At 42.4% G+C, this 21680-nt stretch overlaps 1 protein-coding gene across 7 annotated transcripts in view; it reads right to left on the reverse strand.

The window, feature by feature from the left end:
• LOC111866321 (diacylglycerol kinase eta) overlaps positions 1-21680 on the reverse strand; it is a 163455-nt gene that overhangs the window by 56598 nt on the left and 85177 nt on the right. For all 7 annotated transcript variants that reach the window (XM_023855151.2, XM_023855152.2, XM_023855157.2 and 4 more), the window contains 5 exons: positions 15778-15858; positions 9409-9513; positions 5426-5525; positions 4011-4147; positions 2914-3005 (listed from right to left, as the gene is read on the reverse strand). In XM_023855151.2, the coding sequence (XP_023710919.1) occupies positions 2914-3005; positions 4011-4147; positions 5426-5525; positions 9409-9513; positions 15778-15858 (515 nt within the window). The remainder of the gene's footprint in view (positions 1-2913; positions 3006-4010; positions 4148-5425; positions 5526-9408; positions 9514-15777; positions 15859-21680) is intronic.

Here is a 21680-nt window from a genome sequence, read left to right on the forward strand (position 1 = left end):
CCACATATTCCTGCCAGTTTTAATACGTATTTTGTAATCAACAAGTGTGTAACACCGGTCAAAGTTTGACACTTCTCTGGCCATTATCTCCGTAACCGTTCAACTTTGGACATAGGTGTTTTGGGTTATATCGGCATACTTTAACATAAGGAACACCCTCCCGAAGTTTGGTCCATTCCTCCTGGGACACCCTGTATATATATATATCAATATATACTATAAGGCTTAGGCCATGCCTTAGCTCAAGGGGTTAGTTGCTGGATTCCCACCGCGGCGGCCCGGGTTCGATCCCGGGTCTGGTCAAGTGTGAATTATGGTGGAAAAAGTGGCGCTGGGGCAGATTTTCTCCGAGGACTTCGGTTTCCTCTGCCAATCTTTATTCCACCAATTGCTCCACAATCACCATCACCTATCATCTGGGGCTGGTACAATAGGCCAGAAGTGGCCACAGTACAAGGGACTTAGTCCCACCCCACTAGCAATAAAAACAAATACTATAAGGCTTGGCATAGCAGACCATGCCCTAACTCATGTAGCTCATGTTACAATGACTGCCTAGTCACCTGATCCGTCATATGCTTGACCGCTGCCAAGCTTACAGGGTTTGTCCGAAAAGTAATGTCAGTGAGTCGATTAAAAAACATGTATTGATTAGATCGGTACAACACATTAAAAGGCTTCAAAATAGGCTCCTTCTGCGTTGATACATCACTTCCAGCGAGATTTCCAGGCATCGAAGGCGTCAAGGTAGGCCTCCTCTGGAATGTCCTTTAGAGCCTTGGTGCAAGTCTCTTTGACTTCGTCAACTGTCCCAAAATGATGTCCTTTCATGGGAGATTTCAAGCGCGGAAACAAAAAGAAGTCTAGGGGAGCCACGTCAGGACTGTAGGGTGGCTGGGGAACCGTTGGCACCTTTGAATCAGTCAGGAAGCGGGTCACAAGGAAGGCAGTGTGGGCTGGCGCATTGTCATGGTGAAGTTCCAATCGTCGGCGATGTCGGGCCAGATGTGATAAACCTTTCGTTTGAGTTTCTTTAGCACTTCCACTTACAATTTGGCGTTGATGGTTGTACCATGTGGTACAAACTCATGGTGGACGAGCCCCCTGATGTCAAAGAACACAATGAGCATGACCTTAACCTTTGACTTGCTCATTCTGCCCTTCTTGGGGCAAGGGGATGCTGAGGTGTGCCACTCGGCACTTTTCCTTTTTGTTTCGGGGTCGTACTCAAATACCCAAGTCTTGTCACCTGTGATGACATTGTCTAAAAAGTGAGGGTCACTTTCACACAAGTCCAAAAGTTTTTGGCACGTTTCAACTCTACGCGATTTTTGGTCGCCCGTTAACACTTTGGGCACCAGCTTTGCGCACACTTTTCGCATCTGCAAATTGTTCATCACAATCTCGTGAACGGTACTTTTTGGAATGTTTAATGCCTGTGCCATTAAACAAACACTCAAACGACGGTCTGAGTTCAAAATTTCTCTCACATGCGTCACATTTTCGTCGATGGTGCTTGTTGATGGCTGTCCAGCGCGGGCTTCATCGCCGAACTCTTCACGGCCTTCTAAAAAGGCCTTGTGCCACCGGTAGACCTGATGTTCCGACAAACAATCATTTCCGAAGGCTGTCTTTATCATGGGAAAAGTTTCCACTGCAGACTTTCCAAGTTTCACACAAAACCTGATGGCAATCCTTTGTTCCAAGGAGCGCTGCATTGCAGCTTGCACGGGAGACAAAAATGAGTTTCACGGAAAAGCCTTTTGTCACTCTCAGGAAGTTCGGAGACGACTAAGCAACCACACGTTCATAAGCTGACTTCCCCCTCCACCGATCCCAACTGGTCTGAGCGCGCTGCGACGTATAGTCACTTCACAATAAAATCACTGACATTACTTTTCAGACAAACCCTGTTAGCCTCTTACATGTTCTGTGTTGGTCTCTGTCTTTTCTGATGTTGTGAACATTTGCCTTTTCATGATTTTGTATGACCTCTGCTTGTTGCCTGCACAATTTTGTTACATACTCATAAATATGTTCTTGAGTAGCTGCAGATTTGGCTTCTCCTCGAGAAGGACTCAGCTCCGTTAGTAAGTACGAGTATAAGTAATCATAAATATGCAATACTTTGAAAGCCAGGTGAAACTTGCAGACCGGTTTACACTTTGGAAATTTACCAGTGACATGAAGAATCTTGTTTTCTAAGCACTGGAATTTCAAAAGGTAGGGATCTGCAGCAAATTCCCAGGTGGAGCAAGTGTTAAGTCATTACTGACATAATTAGTGCATTATGGAGGGTTAGTTTAATGATAACGCTTAATTCCTCACTTTTTAATAGGGAACACTCTCAAATAAATGTTCTGAAGGCCTTGGCTTTGATCATTTCTATATACAATCTCCACGTAATCCTCTTACTGAAGATTACACCGAACTGGCAGGGGAAACCAAAGAACTTGGAGAAGACCTCCGCAGTACCACTTTGTCTACCACAAATCCCACATGACCTGACCTGGGATTGAACCTAGGCCACCGTGGTGGGAAGCTGGCGACTAACCACCTGTGCTATGGCATGGCCACAATAAGAGAGGTTACCGAACATTTTATTTTATTTTATTTATTTATTTATTTATTTATGATTTATTTAATAACACTGTAATTAACTCTGACTATAGAGTTCCTAGAGGTAGAATTGCAAGTGATTAATAAGTCGAAAATGATAAAGAAGGAAGCAGTTGTGGCATATTTGATAGATACCTCCTTGCACTATGGGATTGAGGAAAACCATAAAATACTCAGTCAAAACAGCAGTCTCTGGGCCAATATTTGAACCTGGGATCAAATGCAAAGCAGCTGGGTGTAATGACAACCATTCCAAGGAACTGACTAAAACTTTACAACATACAATACCCTCACCTCATCACTGAGCCGCAGGTTTTATCACAGACAGCGCACTTGGCAGATACAGGCAGGTTCCCTTCCATCCACTGGTGAGGCATTGTGATGTTCTGCAACATAAAGACTAATCATGTAATCTGTACCTAATGTTTTGAAACTACTTGAAATTACTTTTCTCTAGGGAATTTGCTAAAGTAAACAACTTTGGTCTGTAGTGTGGGGATTTGTCGTTACTCCAATGACAACCCACTTCTTCGGAAAGTTTGTAGGTCCTGAAAAGGACTGTTGGCTGCTGGGATGTTTGGCCGGTGAAGTAGCGCTATGTAAGCCAGTAGAAATGATGTCGGATTTGGTGTGTTGCAGCGGCAGCTAAGTTAGTAGTCTGGCCACAGAACGTGATTGCTGGATGAAGCCTGTTTGCGGAGCGCGGTCGCTGGAGTGGCGGCAGCTGTGCCAGTTGCCCAGTGAGTCAGGCATGACCGCCGGCGAGTCGAGGCAGCCAGTTGCCCAGTGAGTTGGGCATGACTGCTGGAGAGCTGAGGCAGCCGTGCCTGGCGCAGTGAAGTGCCGATGCCTCTGAAGACCGATGGCTCTGGACGAAGTGTGATAGCTGAGCGAGTTGACTGACTGAATGCGTCTCAGTGCTGCTGGGTTGGAGCTGCGCCTTTTTATGCAAAGCGTGATGGAGGAGCGAAAATTTGCTGAGCGCTGATTGGCTAGCGCAAGTAATGACTAGACAGTGAGTGCAGTGTAAATGTGAGCGTTGGAAGCAATTTGATTGGTTAGCACGCGTGATGGTGAAAAGTGAGCGCTGTAGAAATAGCGTGATAGTATGTGGGATGTTCCCACACTAGAATTAATTTTACTTTAGCAAAAAGCACAAGTGCATTAAAAACTGATATAAAGGGTATTTTCTAAGAAAAAGGTTTCTAGAAGCTTAAATAAAAATAAGTGTTTACTGTGAAGCAAAGCCAATTCTAACATTCCTGCAACAGCCGAATGCAAGCCCTGGGAGTCATGACATCCATCTCAAATCTAGTGCTTTGACCTGACACTGTATTCAGAAAGGAAGGCTTCAACGAGGTAAGACAATAACTAGACATGAAAGTACACACCCGATCCTCATCCTCAATGATATCCTTGCCAATGCTGCCCAGGGTGGTCCACTTGCAGTTGTTGATGGCCTTGACTGCACATCGCTTATGCACCTTAAACTTGCACACTTCACAGCTTAGTCCATGAGATGCCACACCTGCGGCAGTCATGACAAAGCAAGGTTTTGTCATCACATCAACAGTGAAACCATGGCTCATAATAATATATGATTAAATGAAAATGGAGGGGAAGGGAGCTGCAATTTATTTTAAGCTAACATCCTGAAATTACTCTGGAAGGATTCAGAAAAATTACAAATGCCACCAGTCAGGATATTTGGTTCCAGCCTGGATTCAAACTGGGTTCCTTTATCCTACCTCACTTGGTAAATACTGATGTCATAAACGTGAAATTTATGTCACCTTTCAAAAAATTAAGAAGTAATTTTATTTTTGAATCACTTGTATCATCTTCAACCTTCCCAGTATTAGGACCAGCTGGTCTGTAAAGTGTCGTAAAAACTGATTCTTTACATCTGTTAACAGATTATTTTATATGTGTTTCTTATTCAGCCTATCAGAAAGCAGCCTTTCCAGTTTCACTACAATGCTGTATATGGAAATAGGTATTGCTTTTCATAGTATTTACTGACATTCAGTGGGCGGTATTTCTTAGCGCTTTCATGTAACAAGTAACATTCATCAAACATGTGAATGGGAAACTGGGTGAGCCTAATGATGACTGTCATTGCACATCAGAATGTAAGAATGTTCTGTTTTCAAGCATCATGATCTTCACTCTGCTCAGACACTGTGTTTGTGGATGAAATCAAGGCTGCACATACCTTCAGTAAACTGAAAGATCAATTAAGATAATCAGTTAATTTGAACTGAGTCTGAATTGTATACAGGTGTAAATGGCCAAGGACATCAATGCATCTCTAAACAACCTCTCACTCAATCAAATGAAAATGATCTCTCTCAAAAGTAGAAAGTACAGGCTCTAGTACATATAGCCCATCATACAGTCTGCAGTCTGAAACCAATGTCTCACAGACCCTTTTGTTTTCAACAATAAAATTTTGCCTTCAGGGTCACTGACTCTGAAGCTCCAAAATGGCTCTAGATGCACAGTCAGGAGTTTGCGGTGGTACTGAAATGAGTAGCACCATCAATTCCTTTGAGATCTGACTCTGAAAGATGGGACTTCACACAGAATGGGGGGACGAATAATATGAAAAAATACAACTGAACTAAAGACACTGTTACAACATTCAGGTTTCAAATTTTTCCACATTATCAATCAGCATGCTAGATTTTAAAAAGCACTTGATACTACTGTAATAAATTAATGCACCCAGCCCCAGTCTTTATATTGTACTACAGTGCAGCCTGCTTTGTATTGAGGCCAGAGTCCCATAGAGCATTGCATGCACCTGAAAGTGCATCCTTGCACACGTTGCAGTATGTTGGTCGGGCATGTGATGTGGAATACCAGCGGTGATTCCCTAACCCTATGTCTTGGTAGTCACCAGTCTGAAAACAGAGAAATAGGAACAGTGCAGTGACACAGTGGTCAATAAACATGCTAAGCCCTGGCTAGACACATTTATTTACAGTCAGTAAGGGGACCAGCTATGAATGGCAGGGGTGCTGGAGTCTTTTCTTAACCCCCACTGTACCAAAATCCATCCAACCCACCGATGGTACTGGGAGCTCTTTTCTCAAGGTTAAAGTAGTCAGCAAGTGAAGCAAACAACTGTCTCTAAATGGGGTCAAACTGTCTGCTTGTAAGGCGAACAGAGTTTTATGTCTGCATTCTTCATGTATACCATAATGGCATCATGCTTAGAGGATTACATCTTTACATTTATAACTCCAAATTCTGAATGATGTTATCCATGCAGGGTACTATCTTCTGGAATAAATGATTAACTACATAGCATCACATCCCAGAAGATAGTACACTTTACAGTCACCGCTGTGAGAATCTTAACTCTCACATGTTTTACATGTTTGTGAAGCAAAATCTCTCTTGTCCTGAGAGAAGAGCATGAGTTGCAATTATTTCAAGACAAACTATTAAGTAAAATATTCATATGTGACAGGAATCACAGACATTTCCAAGGTTTTTTGTGTAGCCACTCAGCACAGAGAGGAACAACATTAGCTATCACCAGACATCTCACCATATACGAGGGCAAATCGAAAAGTCTTTGCCCCTATTTTTTTTCAGCCACAATAATACACATACAGGGAAATCAAAATACAGGCAGTGTTCTGAGTACCTTTGACTATTATTCCACATAGTCACCACTCTGGTTCAGGCCTTTGTCCCATCGCACCACTAGTTTGGAAATGTCACTGTTGTAGATTTCGGCCGGTTGAGTGCAGAACCACCACTGGACAGTGGTTTTCACGTTGTCATCAGAAATGAATCTCTGGCCTGCCAGGAACTTCTTCAATGGACCGAACATGTGGTACTCACTGGGGGCGAGGTCTGGACTATATGTTGCATGCTCCATAATCTCCCATCCGAATGACTGCAGTCGGGCAGCAGTCCTGTTTGCCACATGAGGCCTGGCGTTGTCATGGAGGAGAACCACATCATCCAAGAGAATCCCCGGGTGCGATGGGACAAATGCCTGAACTGGAGTGGTGACTATGTGGAAAAATAGTCAAAGGTACTTTGAACACTGCCTGTATTTTAATTTCCTTGTATGTGTATTATTGTGGTTGAAAAAAATAGGGGTAAAGACTTTTTGATTTGCCTTTGTATTAACATTAATACAGATATGTATCTACCAAAATTAGTTGCAAACAGAGTCTTGAAGGACTAAAACACAAGAGTGGAAACAGATTCTTTGATGCATGCTTCACTGGCCTTCATAATTATTTTCTGCTGGTAATATTTACTGTTGCGAAACTATTTGCGTTACAGATATCATGTTTCACATTTCAAAGTTATTTTTTATTTCTTATACTTATTCAAGTGTACATAATATCAAAAATATTTCTATTGCAATTACAGACTTATATTTTACACCATGTATCAACTTTCAGAAATAAAGCCAGTTTTGAGACAATCTATGAAGTTCAATTTCAGCTTCATGTAAAGTAGAGGTTAAATTACATTAACATAGAAGAAATAAAATTCACCAAGAACTTATACTGTAAATCCCCAACACTAAATATTACGAATTCATAAATGAAATGTGCACAAACATAAAGAAAAAACAACCTTCCAACATTATTCATTTTACGTGTTTTGTGTGATGAATATGAAAAAAAAAACTGCATTTCTATTATTTTATGGTGGCCATTGATTCTGGCTGCACAAGGAACTTCAATAAGTCCACTCTGAAAAACTCACTCTCAGAGTCATGTGTGTCAGTCTACTGATAGCAGTATGTGAGTATGGAAGACGATGAGTGTGGAAAGTATACTACAGTAATATTAGCAAGAACAAAACATTAGTTTTCAAATTCCACCTATATCTGTACATTGTAAGGGAAAACTGTTCACGTGTAACTAAACAGGTAGAGTGGTCAGTCGAAACTCTAGTGTCAACAACAGTAATTATATTGTATGATGCATCAATAATGATGTCATAGCAATTAATGGTAAATGTTTCCCAACAATCAAGCTGTCACTCTCCCTTCTTCTACCATCAATACTGGCACTCAATGGCTCCCTTTTCCCCACTGCTCTTGGTTTCTTCCACTTTTACACTTGCTACAGGCACCATAAAAAGCATTCATTCCTCCAATAACCAGCTCAATTCATTTACTTATTTATGGTGCTACAGAAAATTTCATGATGCAATTGATGGTGTTTCTGAGCAGGGTACTGAAGAGACTATTTGGACTTATGAAAGAGGAAGTAACAGGATGAGGAAACCTGAATGGAAGACGATTTGAGTGATGTAAGTATAAACTGGAGGATAATATTAAGCCCATCAAACATTTTGAAGTGAAGGTATGAGTTAGATTCATCTGGTTCAGGATAGGATTGGATCTCGTTAACTTTTGGATTCCAAAGATGGTGACGAATTTCTTCACTGCTGAGTGACTATTAGTGTCTTGAGAAGGATTCTGCACCTTGAAGATGGTTAACTAATTACATATACATTTCTACTGTAATGGATTTGATCAATAGGTTGCCAGGTAACAGCTCTGTAAACAAGGTCCAATACGCAGCAATAGAGGAAGCTTTCCATGTCCATGGTGATGTCACATAACAGTGGACAGAGACCATGTGATGTGTTTTCTGTAGATCCAATGGGCCAATACTGTCTGGATAGCGATCATGTTATATGTGTTTACTGCAGGTTCATGTCCATAATGCGGCTATATACAGGAGTGACAGAATTCATTCAAGGCAGTTACAAATTCCGAGTGATTGATAAGGTTGAGGAATTCAGGAGACTTTTTTAATTGAGTTCCGAGGTTCAAGGGTGATTGCACAAGAAATGGCAAGAAGACTTCATAGTGATTTGAAGTGCTGGTTTCTGTGCTGAGATCTGTTGCCAGGAGATGAGTAGTGGAAACTGAGAATCCTAGTGTGTGTGCAATGGTGAACTGGAAAGGGAGTAAATCAGCGATAGCGCTGTATTAAATATAATTAGGAGAACTTGTAAGCCAATTGATGATAAATCCAATCATCCAATGTAGCACCCGTTATTTTCATCATGTGTACATCCCTACACTTGACAATGCTGTCTGTGATCATGTGTGTGTGTGTGTGTGTGTGTGTGTGTGTAGTAGGCACTTTTAACCACTGACTTTCTAGAAACTTCTATTCTACAGCAGTGTTACTTTCCTTCAAAATCTGATGTTCCCATTGCTGGTAAGATTACTTGGCAGAAGAAATTAGTTATCAAGATGACATTATCACTAGACTTAAGAAAATGAGAAAGGAAAGTAACAAAAGAATATCTGGAGATAAGGCAAATAAACAGAGAAAGATGTGCAGAAGATAATAAGGGCAGAAAGGAAAGAGGCAGAAATGGTAAGAAGGCTGGAGAAGCACATGCCAGATGTAAAAGGCAAAGGTAAAGTTGCCCCTGTGCTTAAATAATTAAGCACTATGCCATGGAGATGTATAGGGGAGTGGATGTACAGATCCACATTTTCTTGACCTCGGCACTAGTTGCAGGTGAGTGGTCAGCTTCACGCCCCGGCCACTCTAGCCCCTGGAAAGAGCTCCCGGTACCCATTGTATAGGAGGATGGATGGACCCCAGAGCCGGTCTAGACGATTAGAGAAATGAAAATTCTTGACCCTACCGGGACTCGAAATCTGACCCCTTGGTCGTCCAGCCCATAGCCAGTCGCTACACAGACTACGCTATCCCGGTTCCAATATGTCAGATGTAATGGCAAGTATTCAGAATACAAGGTAAACAGAATCAGACTTACCTCATAGTACTCCCTGCTGCTTGCAGCCCTCAATGCAGAGGTCCACGCTTCCATCTCACGGCGTGACTCCGCACACATCACTAGTCGCCGGAATGGGGTGATGACCTGCATGCAGAAACCATTAAAAAAAGGCAATGGGAGAGCATAATAGGCACCACTTTCCCTTAAAAAGCTTGAATTTGTAGAAGGAGCAGTAGAATAATAACGCAACTTGATAATCTTTGCGAGCTGAAGTTCTCAAGAGGATTATGATTTCCTGGGATGTGACACTTCTGAGGATGGAGTTAGTACATTCCTCCAAAAACAATGGTACCCACCTACCTAATTAAACGGCGTCACGCACCAGAACCTAGTATTCCATCTTCTTGCATAACATTCCACTCTTCTGGGAGATGCAGTAAAGAATGTCACTGTCAGGTCTGTAACTTTCAACACCCCCACCCCAAAAGAAAAAATTCATACAAAATTTCCAGGCACACTCATGGCTCACAAAATTTTTTACATGCGCCAGCACACAAAAATTCTGGTATTTCAGTAGTGACCTCCTACCTCAAAGAAGCTTCACTACAATCATCTCCGCGGCCTGTAGTCAACAAGCGAACTATACTGACCGAGCGACCGCCGCTTGTCGGTGAAGTTAGTGCCAACTTTTGTGGTTAGAGGGTGTCGCATGGTCAGCGCAAGGGATCCCCACGACTGCTAATCTCGGTTTTGTAGACCGGAGCCGCTATTTCCTTGAAAGAGCTCTTCAATTATCCTCAAGAGGCTGAGTGAACCCCGTTCTCAGAAAATCTGGTAGCACCGGGAATCGAATCCGGAACCTCTGGATTTTTAGCCAGGAACTCTGATCACTAGATGACAGAGGCGGTCACAATCATCTAACTGATGCAAATATAACTGGGGGTGGACAGACGTTATATCCTAATCCACACACTCCTCATGGCGTCAGATATTCAAGATGGTTACTCATCACAGGATACAGGGAAATACACAGTTCTGGAAAGAACTTATGATGCCTAGTTTCATTCAAATACTTCAATTTGTTCGTTGAGTAAAACTACCTAATTCCATGGAGCAGAGTCTGTCTTGAGAAGCTGACAGTCGTTCAGATATTAGGATATTCCTAGCTCCATACGGAACGTGAAGGTTGATTACTGTGTTTATAGTAGGCTGCTTTGAATACATTCTACATATGTTGAAATCTTTTGTTGATGATCAAAATGCAGACTGCCACCGAATCATGCATAATGGAGAAGTAGTCGCTGCAAAAATACGCTTGCAAAGCATGATGCTACAAGCCAAAGGTTCAACATGCCACCACATAAGCCAGTCTCCCCCATCCTAAGCCAGCTCAGTCTAACTTACGTTACGACCTACCAAAAGTGACCGCCTTAAGGTTTATTTTACTCTTCCACCTACATCTTGGTGCATCTAACATTTCTTTCCATGGCGTTTTCCTGTCAAAAAGTTTCGAAGTTTGTTTCCTCCGAAAAAGATAAAGGCAAGTAACAGAAGAAAAAAGGAAGGAGACATGAGGGAATACGATTAAATAAGACAGAGGGAGAAAAAACAGAAGTATAATAACAAAGGGAAAGCGATAAGTTCATGGAGAAAGTAATAAGTTCGGAAAGGAAGATAATATTTCATAAGAGTAATTCATGGTTGTATGACATTAATTCTGATCCCCTGATGCGGCTCAGTGTCTCATTTGCTTCAGTGGACGTTGGCAATGAGCAGGGAAACCAATTACACGCTTGGGGGTGGCATTACAAAAGAGAGTTTTGTTTAAGCATGCCTGTCGGCTCTGAAGGTATAAGCTCGTTGCAATGGGTTGGAACTCGGAGTGAACATCTGTTACATGGCAGGGTGGTGATAGAAATATGAACGAGAGTCTTGTTGGAGCACGCTCAGTACATAAACCTAGTGCTATAAGAGTAGTGATTTTCTCAAAATTAATGAGCCTATTTACAAATACTGTGTAATTCATAATATGCGCACTAACTTCTATTCAAGCCTCCCCCCCCTGTAAACACATGCCACAAGATACGTCCCAAAATAATTCAGGTCTTCAAACTGGACGCTAAAATGAACGGAAACTAATCTAAAATTTAGGCCGCGCCATAGCGCAAGCGGTTAGTCGCTGGCTTCCCATCGCGGCGGCCTGTCTTCGATCTAGGGTCTGGTCATGTGGGATTTGTGGTGGACAAAGTGGTGCTGGGGTAGGTTTTCTCCGAGTACTTCGGTTTCCCCTGCCAATCTTCATTCCACCAACTGCTCCACAATCACCCTCACCTATCATCTGGGGCTGGTACAATAGGCAAGAAGTGGCCGCAGTACAAGGGACTTAGTCCCACCCCACTAGCAATAAAAAAAAATCTAAAATTAAGGGGGCCTGAGAAAATTCTGTGCAAATATATCATATGAAATTTCGCTGAAATCAGCTAGATGGTTGGTGGATGGGCAGACACGATGAAAATGATTTTCAGAATTTTCTCCCTTTCAGAAACCTATCTAAAGGGCTCAAAATCCTGTTCAGCGGCAAGACATACGGTAACAATAAAATAGGTGTTCATATTCATGTTCTAAAATAGCAAACATTATTATTATCAACACAATAAAATATTATTAATGTACCGACTCTCCTCCTCCTTCCCCTTCCCCCCCAAAGGTTTAGGCCATTGGCCTGTTTCCGACTTCTAGAGAACATGTATAGTGTAACGATTCTTACAGCTTAATTTTACAGATGAAATAAAAGATATCGATAAAAACTTCGAGCTAAAGATTTGTTACCAGCTTCTTAACGAACGTTACGGTCAAGTCTGGTTTTAAATCCCGGCCCCAAGAGGGGCTATTTTGACCGAGGTCTTTCGTGGTTTCCTCCAGTTCCTCCAGGCAAATGCAGAAATAGTAGAGCCTATCTTGTATCAGGCATTGCTCGCCAATGATCCTACAATTCGACGCTACATAATCTTAAGCAACTGTTAAATAAACCAAAAAACTCTGTGGCCTGTAGTCCCCAAGCGGACTATACCGGCCCCAGCGACGGCCGTTTGTCGGCGAAGTTAGTGCCAACTTTAGCGGATAGAGGTTGTCACGTGGTCAGCGCAACGGATCCCCACGGCCGTTAATCTCGGTTTGCTAGACCGGAGCCGATATTCCTTGAAATAGCTCCTCAATTATCCTCACGAGGCTGAGTGGGCCCCGTTCCAGACGCACTACTTCTCAGAAAATATCGTCGGGAATCGAACCTGGGACCTCTGGATCTGTAGCCAGGAACTCTGACCACTAGCCCACAGAGGAGATCTGTTAAATAAACTAAGAACAATAAAATTATCAACTACTCGTCATCCGCAAATTTGTAAATATTAATAATTTTTTACATTGCGTCGGGGAAAGAGGATGCCGACCATTGGCGCAGGTTCAGTAACCATCAAACCCATGCGAAGAGTTGAAATGACTCTGTCTGCAAACACCAATGGAATGACGCGGTTCCTACGAATTCTTCAAAAGTCCACCTTGCCAGAGCCGAGTTATTTGATACTGAAATATTTTTTTTTCGAACGTGGATATTTCCCCTCCAATTAGAACTGAAGTCCATTGGAACTGAAAATTGAATTTAACTCACACGCTTGACTGACTCCCTGAGCGTGTCTTATCCGCTGTTTTGTTAGCGCATTCGCCGTGTTTGTCCTAACTCAAGCGGTGATCATTGTTCTTGCATCGTGTTATTGCACCTGAGTTACTGAGCCGCAAAACCACGGCCACGGGTCAACGCCTCAATGTAAAATGTCACAGCATTTTCGGTTTCAATGTTCCTGCCATGTTCGGCCTTCTACTTCAGAAACTTCCTTCATTAGTTTTTTTTTTATAAGATACTTTCGTTATTCTTCTACTTTTTATTTTCGTTTACGTGGGACATTGTGTGGCAAACGTCATGAGTTTCACCAAATGCTTCAGTCACCTTGCGTCAATTCTGAAAAATCCAATTACTATCTCAAAACTTTGTCGCGAATATAAACAGTTATTTACAATGTCTTTCAATCGATATCAGGGACAACTACATGAATCGGAATCCTTCTTGAGAAGCTAACAGTAGCTCAGCTGATCGAGAATTCCCAGCATACTTTTTCAGAACATAAAAATTTCAAATTCTGCAAATAATACCTCGTTAAAGACAACGTAAAGCAATGGTTATACTAAAACACTAAATGCAATTTAGCTCATGGTTAGCGTACTGGGCTCATAGTAGTACCATTATTATTATTATTATTATTATTATTATTATTATTATTATTATTATTATTATTATTACTACTACTAGTAGNTAATTAGAATGATCAAGTTAAGGAGGATGAGATGCGCAGGGCATGTAGCACGAATGGGTAGAAGAGGAATGCATATCGGATATTGGTGGGAAAGCCAGACGGAAAGAAATCACTGGGAAGACCAAGATGTAGGTGGATGGACAATATTAAAATGGATCTGAGAGAGATAGGATGGGATGGTATGGATTTGATTGATCTGGCTCAGGATAGGGACCAGTGAAGAGCTCTTGTGAACAGGGCAATGAACCTTCGGGTTCCATAAAATTCTGGGAAATTCTTGAGTAGCTGCACAATTGGCGGCTCCTCAAGAAGGGCTTAGCTCCATGAGCAAGTAGTAGTAGTAGTAGTGAGATGGTGGCTGAGTCAGTATTATCACTAGCCTACGGGCTGACCAACCGAAGAATCGTGGTTCAATTCCTGGCGATGGAAATCTTTCTCTTCACTACCACGTCTCGACCGGCTCTGGACGGTAAGACGGCCGAGAAGTAACACTCACTAACCATTCGCATCCAATGCCGAAGGTTAAGTCTGGAGCTATACCTCCACGAGAAGGCCAAAGGAGGAGGAGGAGGAAGGGGGAGTGGAAGGGGGGAGGAGGAGGTGTTAATTTAACCGTTTAAGGACTCAAGAGTCTCCTAGGTATTATAAAAGAATTCAGTTTGCACCTCACAGGAAACACATCACGTCTCCGCCACAAAGGTTAGGTAGTTCAGTCAATGCTGTTAAGGGAAACACTCGCCTTTTGTGGTGAGAAGCATGTGAAGCTCACAGATATACTTTGTGTGCAGAATGCAGAGTTCTAGTTTGTTAAATAAGATGGTACTCGTATATATACGTAGTAATCACTGGCCTTTAAAGGGTTAAAGATTCTATGTTAAATTTATCGGATATAATACACATATATAACTTCAGAGTTTCGCACAGTCTCCAGGATTGTAATTTCAAACTTATAATCAATATTTCACAGATCTGTGGGAATGTTGATAATCTATCTTCACACAAAATTTCATACTCCTGGTTCGAGTGGTCCATTAGTTATCGCTGTCAGGGTGGATGATAAATGAAAATTTTCACACAGTCGACATGTTGACTCACACTCTACAAAGAAAATTACTTTAACAAAAGTTTCTCTTTGTTTTTCGAAAATATATTAACATATATCATTTCAGAACTCTGCATTAAGTAGTACAGTTAACCCTCGTCCAACTTGTGGGATACGTTCCTCCATAAGATTGCGTTCAGCGAATCCGCGTTCAACGAAAGACCGCATTGGATTAACGGGTGATACGGGAACGCGGACAGCGGAAGTAAAAAATAAACATATATATACTGTAAATGATACTTACTTATGAACAAACTGTGTAATATAAGCAAGTATCATCGAAAAGTTAAGCGTTAAAATAAACTATAACGGAAAGTCTGACTTTAAAGTAAAACATCAATGGAATGTTTGGTACCAAACTAAATACTAGCACAGAGTTCAGCGTCAAACAAACTTCCCATAATACTATAACGTGTTTGGCAGACCGCGTATAATCGAATACGCTTTGGGCAAATTGGCGAGTAGAATCTTGTGTACTAGTACTGCTTCCACTTCACGAATATGTACGTCCTCCGTAATTCTATTACTTACTTCAGGAAAACAAAACAATGCGAGATTCAAGGTTTTCAGGGCACTTGCTATAGTGTACTGTCTTCTGGGATGTGGGGCCGTGCAATCTGCTACACGGCGTCACATCCCAGACAGAAACGTGAAAAAAGTATTAATATACTGGGGTCTCAAATGGCATAACTTTCATACCAAAGTTGGTGAGAATCAGTCAACTCTTCAGTTGAAGTGTGTGTTTTTGTGGGGGGGGGGACAAGCAGCCATCAAGTTGACCTCACAAGTCCAGCATCTATCTTTCAGAAAGGAAGTATGCTAATAACCAGCACGTACTTTCAACCCTCGGAAAAAAGAAAAACTAAACCAACAGCACTGTCAGTTTCACACCCCTGGTTTTCCAATGGCGTGTTGGAACGGGGCTTTGGAGAATGGGCTCACCTGGAAGCTGTGGTTCACGTTCTTGATGCTGCACTCGGCGAAGCTCAGGTCACTCAGGTCGATCTCGTCAAAGATCACAGCCTGCAAGATATTGTGCGTATTGTTAAAACATTCAATATTGCATCCCTCACAACAAAACTCGGGGGCTGGGTGTGCTTGCGGGCTATTTAACAAATGTACATCAATTACCGAATTTTCTATTCTCCACAGCGTCCTGATCGTCTCTGGAGCCCACCCAGCCTCCTATCCAATGGGCACCGGTGTGTCTTTCCCAGTGGGTAAAGCGGCAGGGGGCGTGAAGAGGTCAAGAACGGTGGCGCTATACTCCACTCCCCCACACGTCTACACGGCGTGGTTCTTAATTAATTAAGAGCAGGGACAGCTTTATCTATATATGAACTACAGTGGATATGAAGCACTGAATGAGATAATGAGATCTGAGGGTGACTGTGAATGAAGATATATTTAGTTAACGTCTCTTTACAAAAGCTTCGTACACTATACGTGCATAGCGTCTGCGGCAGAAATGTTACGAGTTTATGGGAATAATCAGTTGTGACTTACTTCAAGGTACTATCCCATTAATTGCCTGGTAGACTGAAGAAAACGAAGAACTTTTCAGGAATAGGGGGGGGTCTCCAGGCCATAATTAGATGGGGAAACCTCCAGGATGTAATTAAGACATGCTACCGCCATAAGCTCATTCCTCTGCACACCGATGTTTATGCCCAGAAAAGAAGTAAATACAAAGCAAAGTAACGACATAGAGGTTCCTGTGTCTAGGCCGTGACTGTCCATGGGGCATGGAGTAAAGCTCCAGGAATTTTTACCATTGGAATTAAATTTAATGAGCATAAGCATCGCCCCAGGGGTCGACTCAGCCTCCAACAGAAATGAGTACCATGAATTAATTAATTAATCGAGTAAAGCGCGGCCGGCGCGTAAGGCTGACAACCTTACCGCCATCTTTGAGCCGATTGTCTAGATAGTGTGGAACCCTCAACGTCTCACAAACCTATGGGCCTTCAAGGCCTGGTACAGGGATAGCTTTACTTTTACTTTACTTTTATAAGAATCGCGTTTACCCCAGAGGAAGATCTCTCATTATCAACCCCACAGTCAATCTGAATACAATGGTGATTTACACTCTACATTTATGGTTTATTTAACGACAGTTGTAATACCTCATACTATACACCGTCGAACCATAGGAAGATGGCGAATACTGACTTGGAAGGAAACGGTCGGTGCTTAATTTGAGGAAAACCACGAGGATTCTCAGTCAGTGTTGTCGGTACCCGGGTCGAGATTCGAACTGGGTTCTTCCCGAATACAAGGCAGAAGTGTTCAGCTGGAACCAACCTAATCTGTCACAGTGGCGGTGAAAAACAGCTAATTAAATGCCTCTGTTAGGAATTGAAACCATACTGTTCGGTCATAGTATCCGCGTTCAAATTCGCAGCTTTAACACCAATAATAAGAGTGTTATCTATGTAGGACACCGCAAAGCATCGCATAGGTCTCAATGGATGTAGCTAGCAGCCGATTCGTTCAACGTGCACGGTATACACGGCGCGGGAGTGACGTCATACGCAAACCAGGGCAAGCACAAAGACGAGACAGCTGATTGTTATGACTGTACTATTCAGCTGTAAAAACAACGGCACGCTATCTGCCGCACATCCCATTAACAAAACAGAAACGGCGACATGACGCATCTGCTTCGGGGTCTCCTGCCACGCACATGCGCAGGAGCGCAGTTAGACTGATGTTCTCATTAGTTAAACAAACGAGGCTCTGACGACCGAAACACTGAGTTATAAACAATAGTTACGTTCCCACCTCATGACTCGTGGTACGCGGGTTCAAACCCGGCGGAGGTCGTCGAATTTTTAAGGGCGGAAAAATTCAGGGAACAAGTCCTCCGGGAGGGACTTTAAGCCGTGTGTCCCGTGTCGTAAAAAGAACCTCATATCTCCAAAGGAGGTCACTGAACCAAAATTCAAGGACGTTTCCCGCCCAACAAGTAGTCTCTAACACCTCTGATAGATGGGGGAAGCATTATAGATACCGCCAAGCTAGTGGAGGCCGAACTCGCTGGCTCGGTCGGGACTGATGGTACGCACCAATATCGGTAGGATACAGAGACTGGTAGAATATCATAGAGGGAAGCACAATGGACCAGTACTTGTCTAAGTGCATGGGGAATCCCACTCTCTCCAATAAGTAAGTAACTAACTAACTAACTAACTAACTACGTTCTGCCGGATCGCGGAACCTAAAAGTTTAAAGTGCATTTTCAAGGGCTGCGACGAAAATGTCCTCCTAACATTAATAATCTACACAAAATTTAAAAAAAATTAAATAAACTTAACTGCGGTGCTGTCTAGGCTCAGTAGGGAAATATGTTGTGGTTCTTTGCGATATTGCATTTCTGTAGATGTAAAAATCCACTGTTGTAGACATAAAAGCAGTTGCAAAAATCTCACGATATATCTATACATCACAATGCATATGTACGGAAATTATTTCTCTATAATCAATTTACTACCGGTACTACAGAGGGCACGCGATAGCGTAGTTGGTTGAGGCACTATGCTACGTGCCGACAGGTCGCGGCTTCGAATCCCGATGTCATTAGATTTTTTAATAGATCTAATCCTTCCAGCAGCACTATGGCCGTGAGGTCGACTCAGCCTCTAACAGAAATGAGTACCAGGAATCTTCCGGGGAAGGGTAAAGAGCGGCTGGCGCGTATGGCTGACCTCACCGCCATCTGTGAGCCGGGTATCTAGAGAAAATGTTGGAGAATCGACGTCTCACAACCCTATGGGCCTTCACGGCCTGTTAAAGAGATAGCTTTACCTTTTTCTTTTTTTGCCAGTACTACAATTCGGTCTTATATTCGAAACATGAAACATGTTCAGGTGCCTGTGGGGTTTTTCTCCACACTGTCACATTACATTCACTTCTTGGCGCTGTTAGTGCGTCTTGGCCACACAAGGCCGCCATCAGGTGTACCTACATATTGTTAGGTTGGTGAAGTGTATTGTTTCTCTTTAAGTGAAACATTAATAGACGTTTACATTAAAGATACTAGTCAAAAATCCGATGTTAATTTAACGTCGCGAAATATGAATGAAATGTAGGCCAAACAATTAACTGGTCAACGTCACAGGATGCTCAAATATAATATTATTTAGCTTTGAATTTTATTCAATATTCACTACGTCGAAATGTGTTTCAAATAAACGTAGATCTGAGTGACATCTGTATTTCATGTCATGAACACATTCTTGTACGACGAGCCGTTTATGAGAAAACAGACAGAATCCAATCTAAGCTTCATGTAAAACAGATTGTTATGCTGGACAGAAATGAGCTAAAATTCAATTCTGCCAACATTATTTTAAGTTGACGCGTAGTAGGCCTAATGAAGTTAGTTAATCGAAATCCGTTGAGTAGATTCGTAGATAAAACAAGACTATAGACAGGCGGATGAAAACGCCTCCCACCGAGCAGGTCTGTATACCTGTATACCTGTAGACCTGTAACGATACAGAATTGACAGGGGGTTGCTTTCATTCTTTGTTTGCTTGTTTCTTGTTCAGGACGTGCTGGTTTCGAATCTCGGCCAGAACATCGGTTAAGATGACTGGAGTTTTCGCGGCTTCCCTTGTAATTTTTTTTTTGTTTCGTCTGGTGAGGTGAGACTGAGTCCACTTGGTACGTCGGCCACTATTTGACCTATTGTACTAGCCTCGAATGACAGACGATGAGCGTGGAAATGCAGCATACAACCACGATGGCTGAAGAAATGTGAGGAAAGTGAAGAAAATACTTAAAAATTGTTAGATAAATGTAGTAAACATCATTGCTTTGAACGAAATCTTACAATTTTTTGTTTTATATATAGCGCTTTGCAAATTTTTGAACTACCATTAAGGAAACAAGAAATATGGGGCATAATTCATAAAGCCTGCATAGCTATATGAGAATGTTGCACAATATACGAAGCACGAAAAGGAAGTCTCAAATCTGAGACAGCAAAATATATTCGCGAGTTCCAAGGGACTCGGACCCGAGATAGACCGCGCTGGCAAGGACCAGCAGCATATGCAAAAGACAGATCCGTGCTCTCGTCAGAGAGGGCGCCCACAAAAATAAGACCGTAATTGTCAAACGGTAATAATTAATATCTGGTCACGAGCCCCAGATGGGGCTCTACACCAAGACTTACTGACTGACTGACCGTCAGTCGCAATGTGACTTCCACCAAGCACGACACACAACAAATACAACTTCATTCTCAGCTGCTTCCAGAGTTGAGTACAAGAAGGAGTATTCGTGATGTCACTGCATACGCGCATAGAAGACCTTACTCTGGCCAAGAGTGTATTGCATCTTACGCACTTTGAGCAAAGAACGTACATAAGATACTAGAATATCTTAATCTGTGGCTCCAGTTGTGTGCACTCATGGCAATTCCTGCGGAATATGCTTCCGTGACTACGAAATAGGGGCTGGGACGAAGTATAACACAATTTTACACTGAGTACAAAGTTCTTGGGCTTCTGCCCCAACATCTGCTTCACGGCGGGGGTATCGGCACAGCCTGCTGAAAAATAAAAGCGCTACTACAAAACTGTGACCATGGAAACGTCAGTGGCTGTGTTTCCGGTCGCTGCTTCGGGGAAAGGTCACAGGTCACATGACATATCGCAATAATGACTGTCGATATTCTGACGTTTGAAGCAAACAACGCGGCGCGCTATTCACACACCACTCACCGATGACAGAACATTCCTTTCTAAGAAAACGTCATAATGCGGAAATCAAGTTAGCAGAATAATTTAATCAATTCCAAAAAGCAGAGACCTTCTATAAATTCGAATGTACATTACCATGTTCACAAGAGCCTGCCACTGATCCATAACCTGGGCCAAAAGAATCCAGTCAAGAACCTCAAATCTTATTTATACGAGTTTTAATGTTATCGCCCCCAATAATGTCTAGCTCTTAAGATAACTCTTCCCTTCAGGTTTTCAGACTACAACGTTGTATCCATTCTTGTCTCTCTCACGCACTGCTATCTTTGACTTCATCACCTGGATATCTGACAAGCTCCTTATTATGCAATTTTCTCCAGTATCCATTTCCTCTCCCTAAAAGGTAAAGCTATACTTGTAACAGGCCATGAAGGCCCATAGAGTTGTGAGACGTTGAGGCTCCCATATCGTCTAGACAATCGGCTCACAGATGGCGGGGAGGTTGCCAGCCATACGAGCCGGCCGCCCTTTACGCCCCACGAACATTCCTGGTACTCATTTCTGTTAGAGGCTGAGTCGACCCCAGGGCCATAGTGCTGCTGGAAAAATTAGGTGAATTAAAAAAAATCCACCTCATCGTGAATCGAACCCGCGACCTTCTGGCTCGACCAACTACCACGTGCCCCACTTCCTCTCCCCACGTAACCTATACTCGCACAATCAATTTCAGTATTCTCTTGGGGAGACAGCCCAAGTTTCACAGTCATTAAAAAAAAAGGCAAAACTTAAAATTTGCTGTTTTGTAATCTTTACATTTACAGGAACCCAAAATACTCTGAACTGCATCATAGCAATCAGCCTCGAATTTAGTCAACTCTTTATTTCTTCGCAAATGAAAATTTGTACCAAATATTTCGTCATATTTTCGAAGGATTTATTGGCTTTTTTCCAAATATTAAGATTGTATCCTGCATTCCGGTGCCGAGATATAAACATATACGCAGTTTTCTGAGACTTTGGTCCACTTCTAGACCAAACCTACTAGCTTCTCTGTTTTTCACTGTGGTATTTCTGTTTTCGACCAATAAATAACGTCATTAGCATAAACTGGAAACTGACGTGCCCCCCCCCCCC

The sequence above is a fragment of the Cryptotermes secundus genome, unplaced genomic scaffold (genome assembly GCF_002891405.2).
Source record: "Cryptotermes secundus unplaced genomic scaffold, Csec_1.0 scaffold40, whole genome shotgun sequence".
Lineage (NCBI taxonomy): Eukaryota > Metazoa > Arthropoda > Insecta > Blattodea > Kalotermitidae > Cryptotermes > Cryptotermes secundus.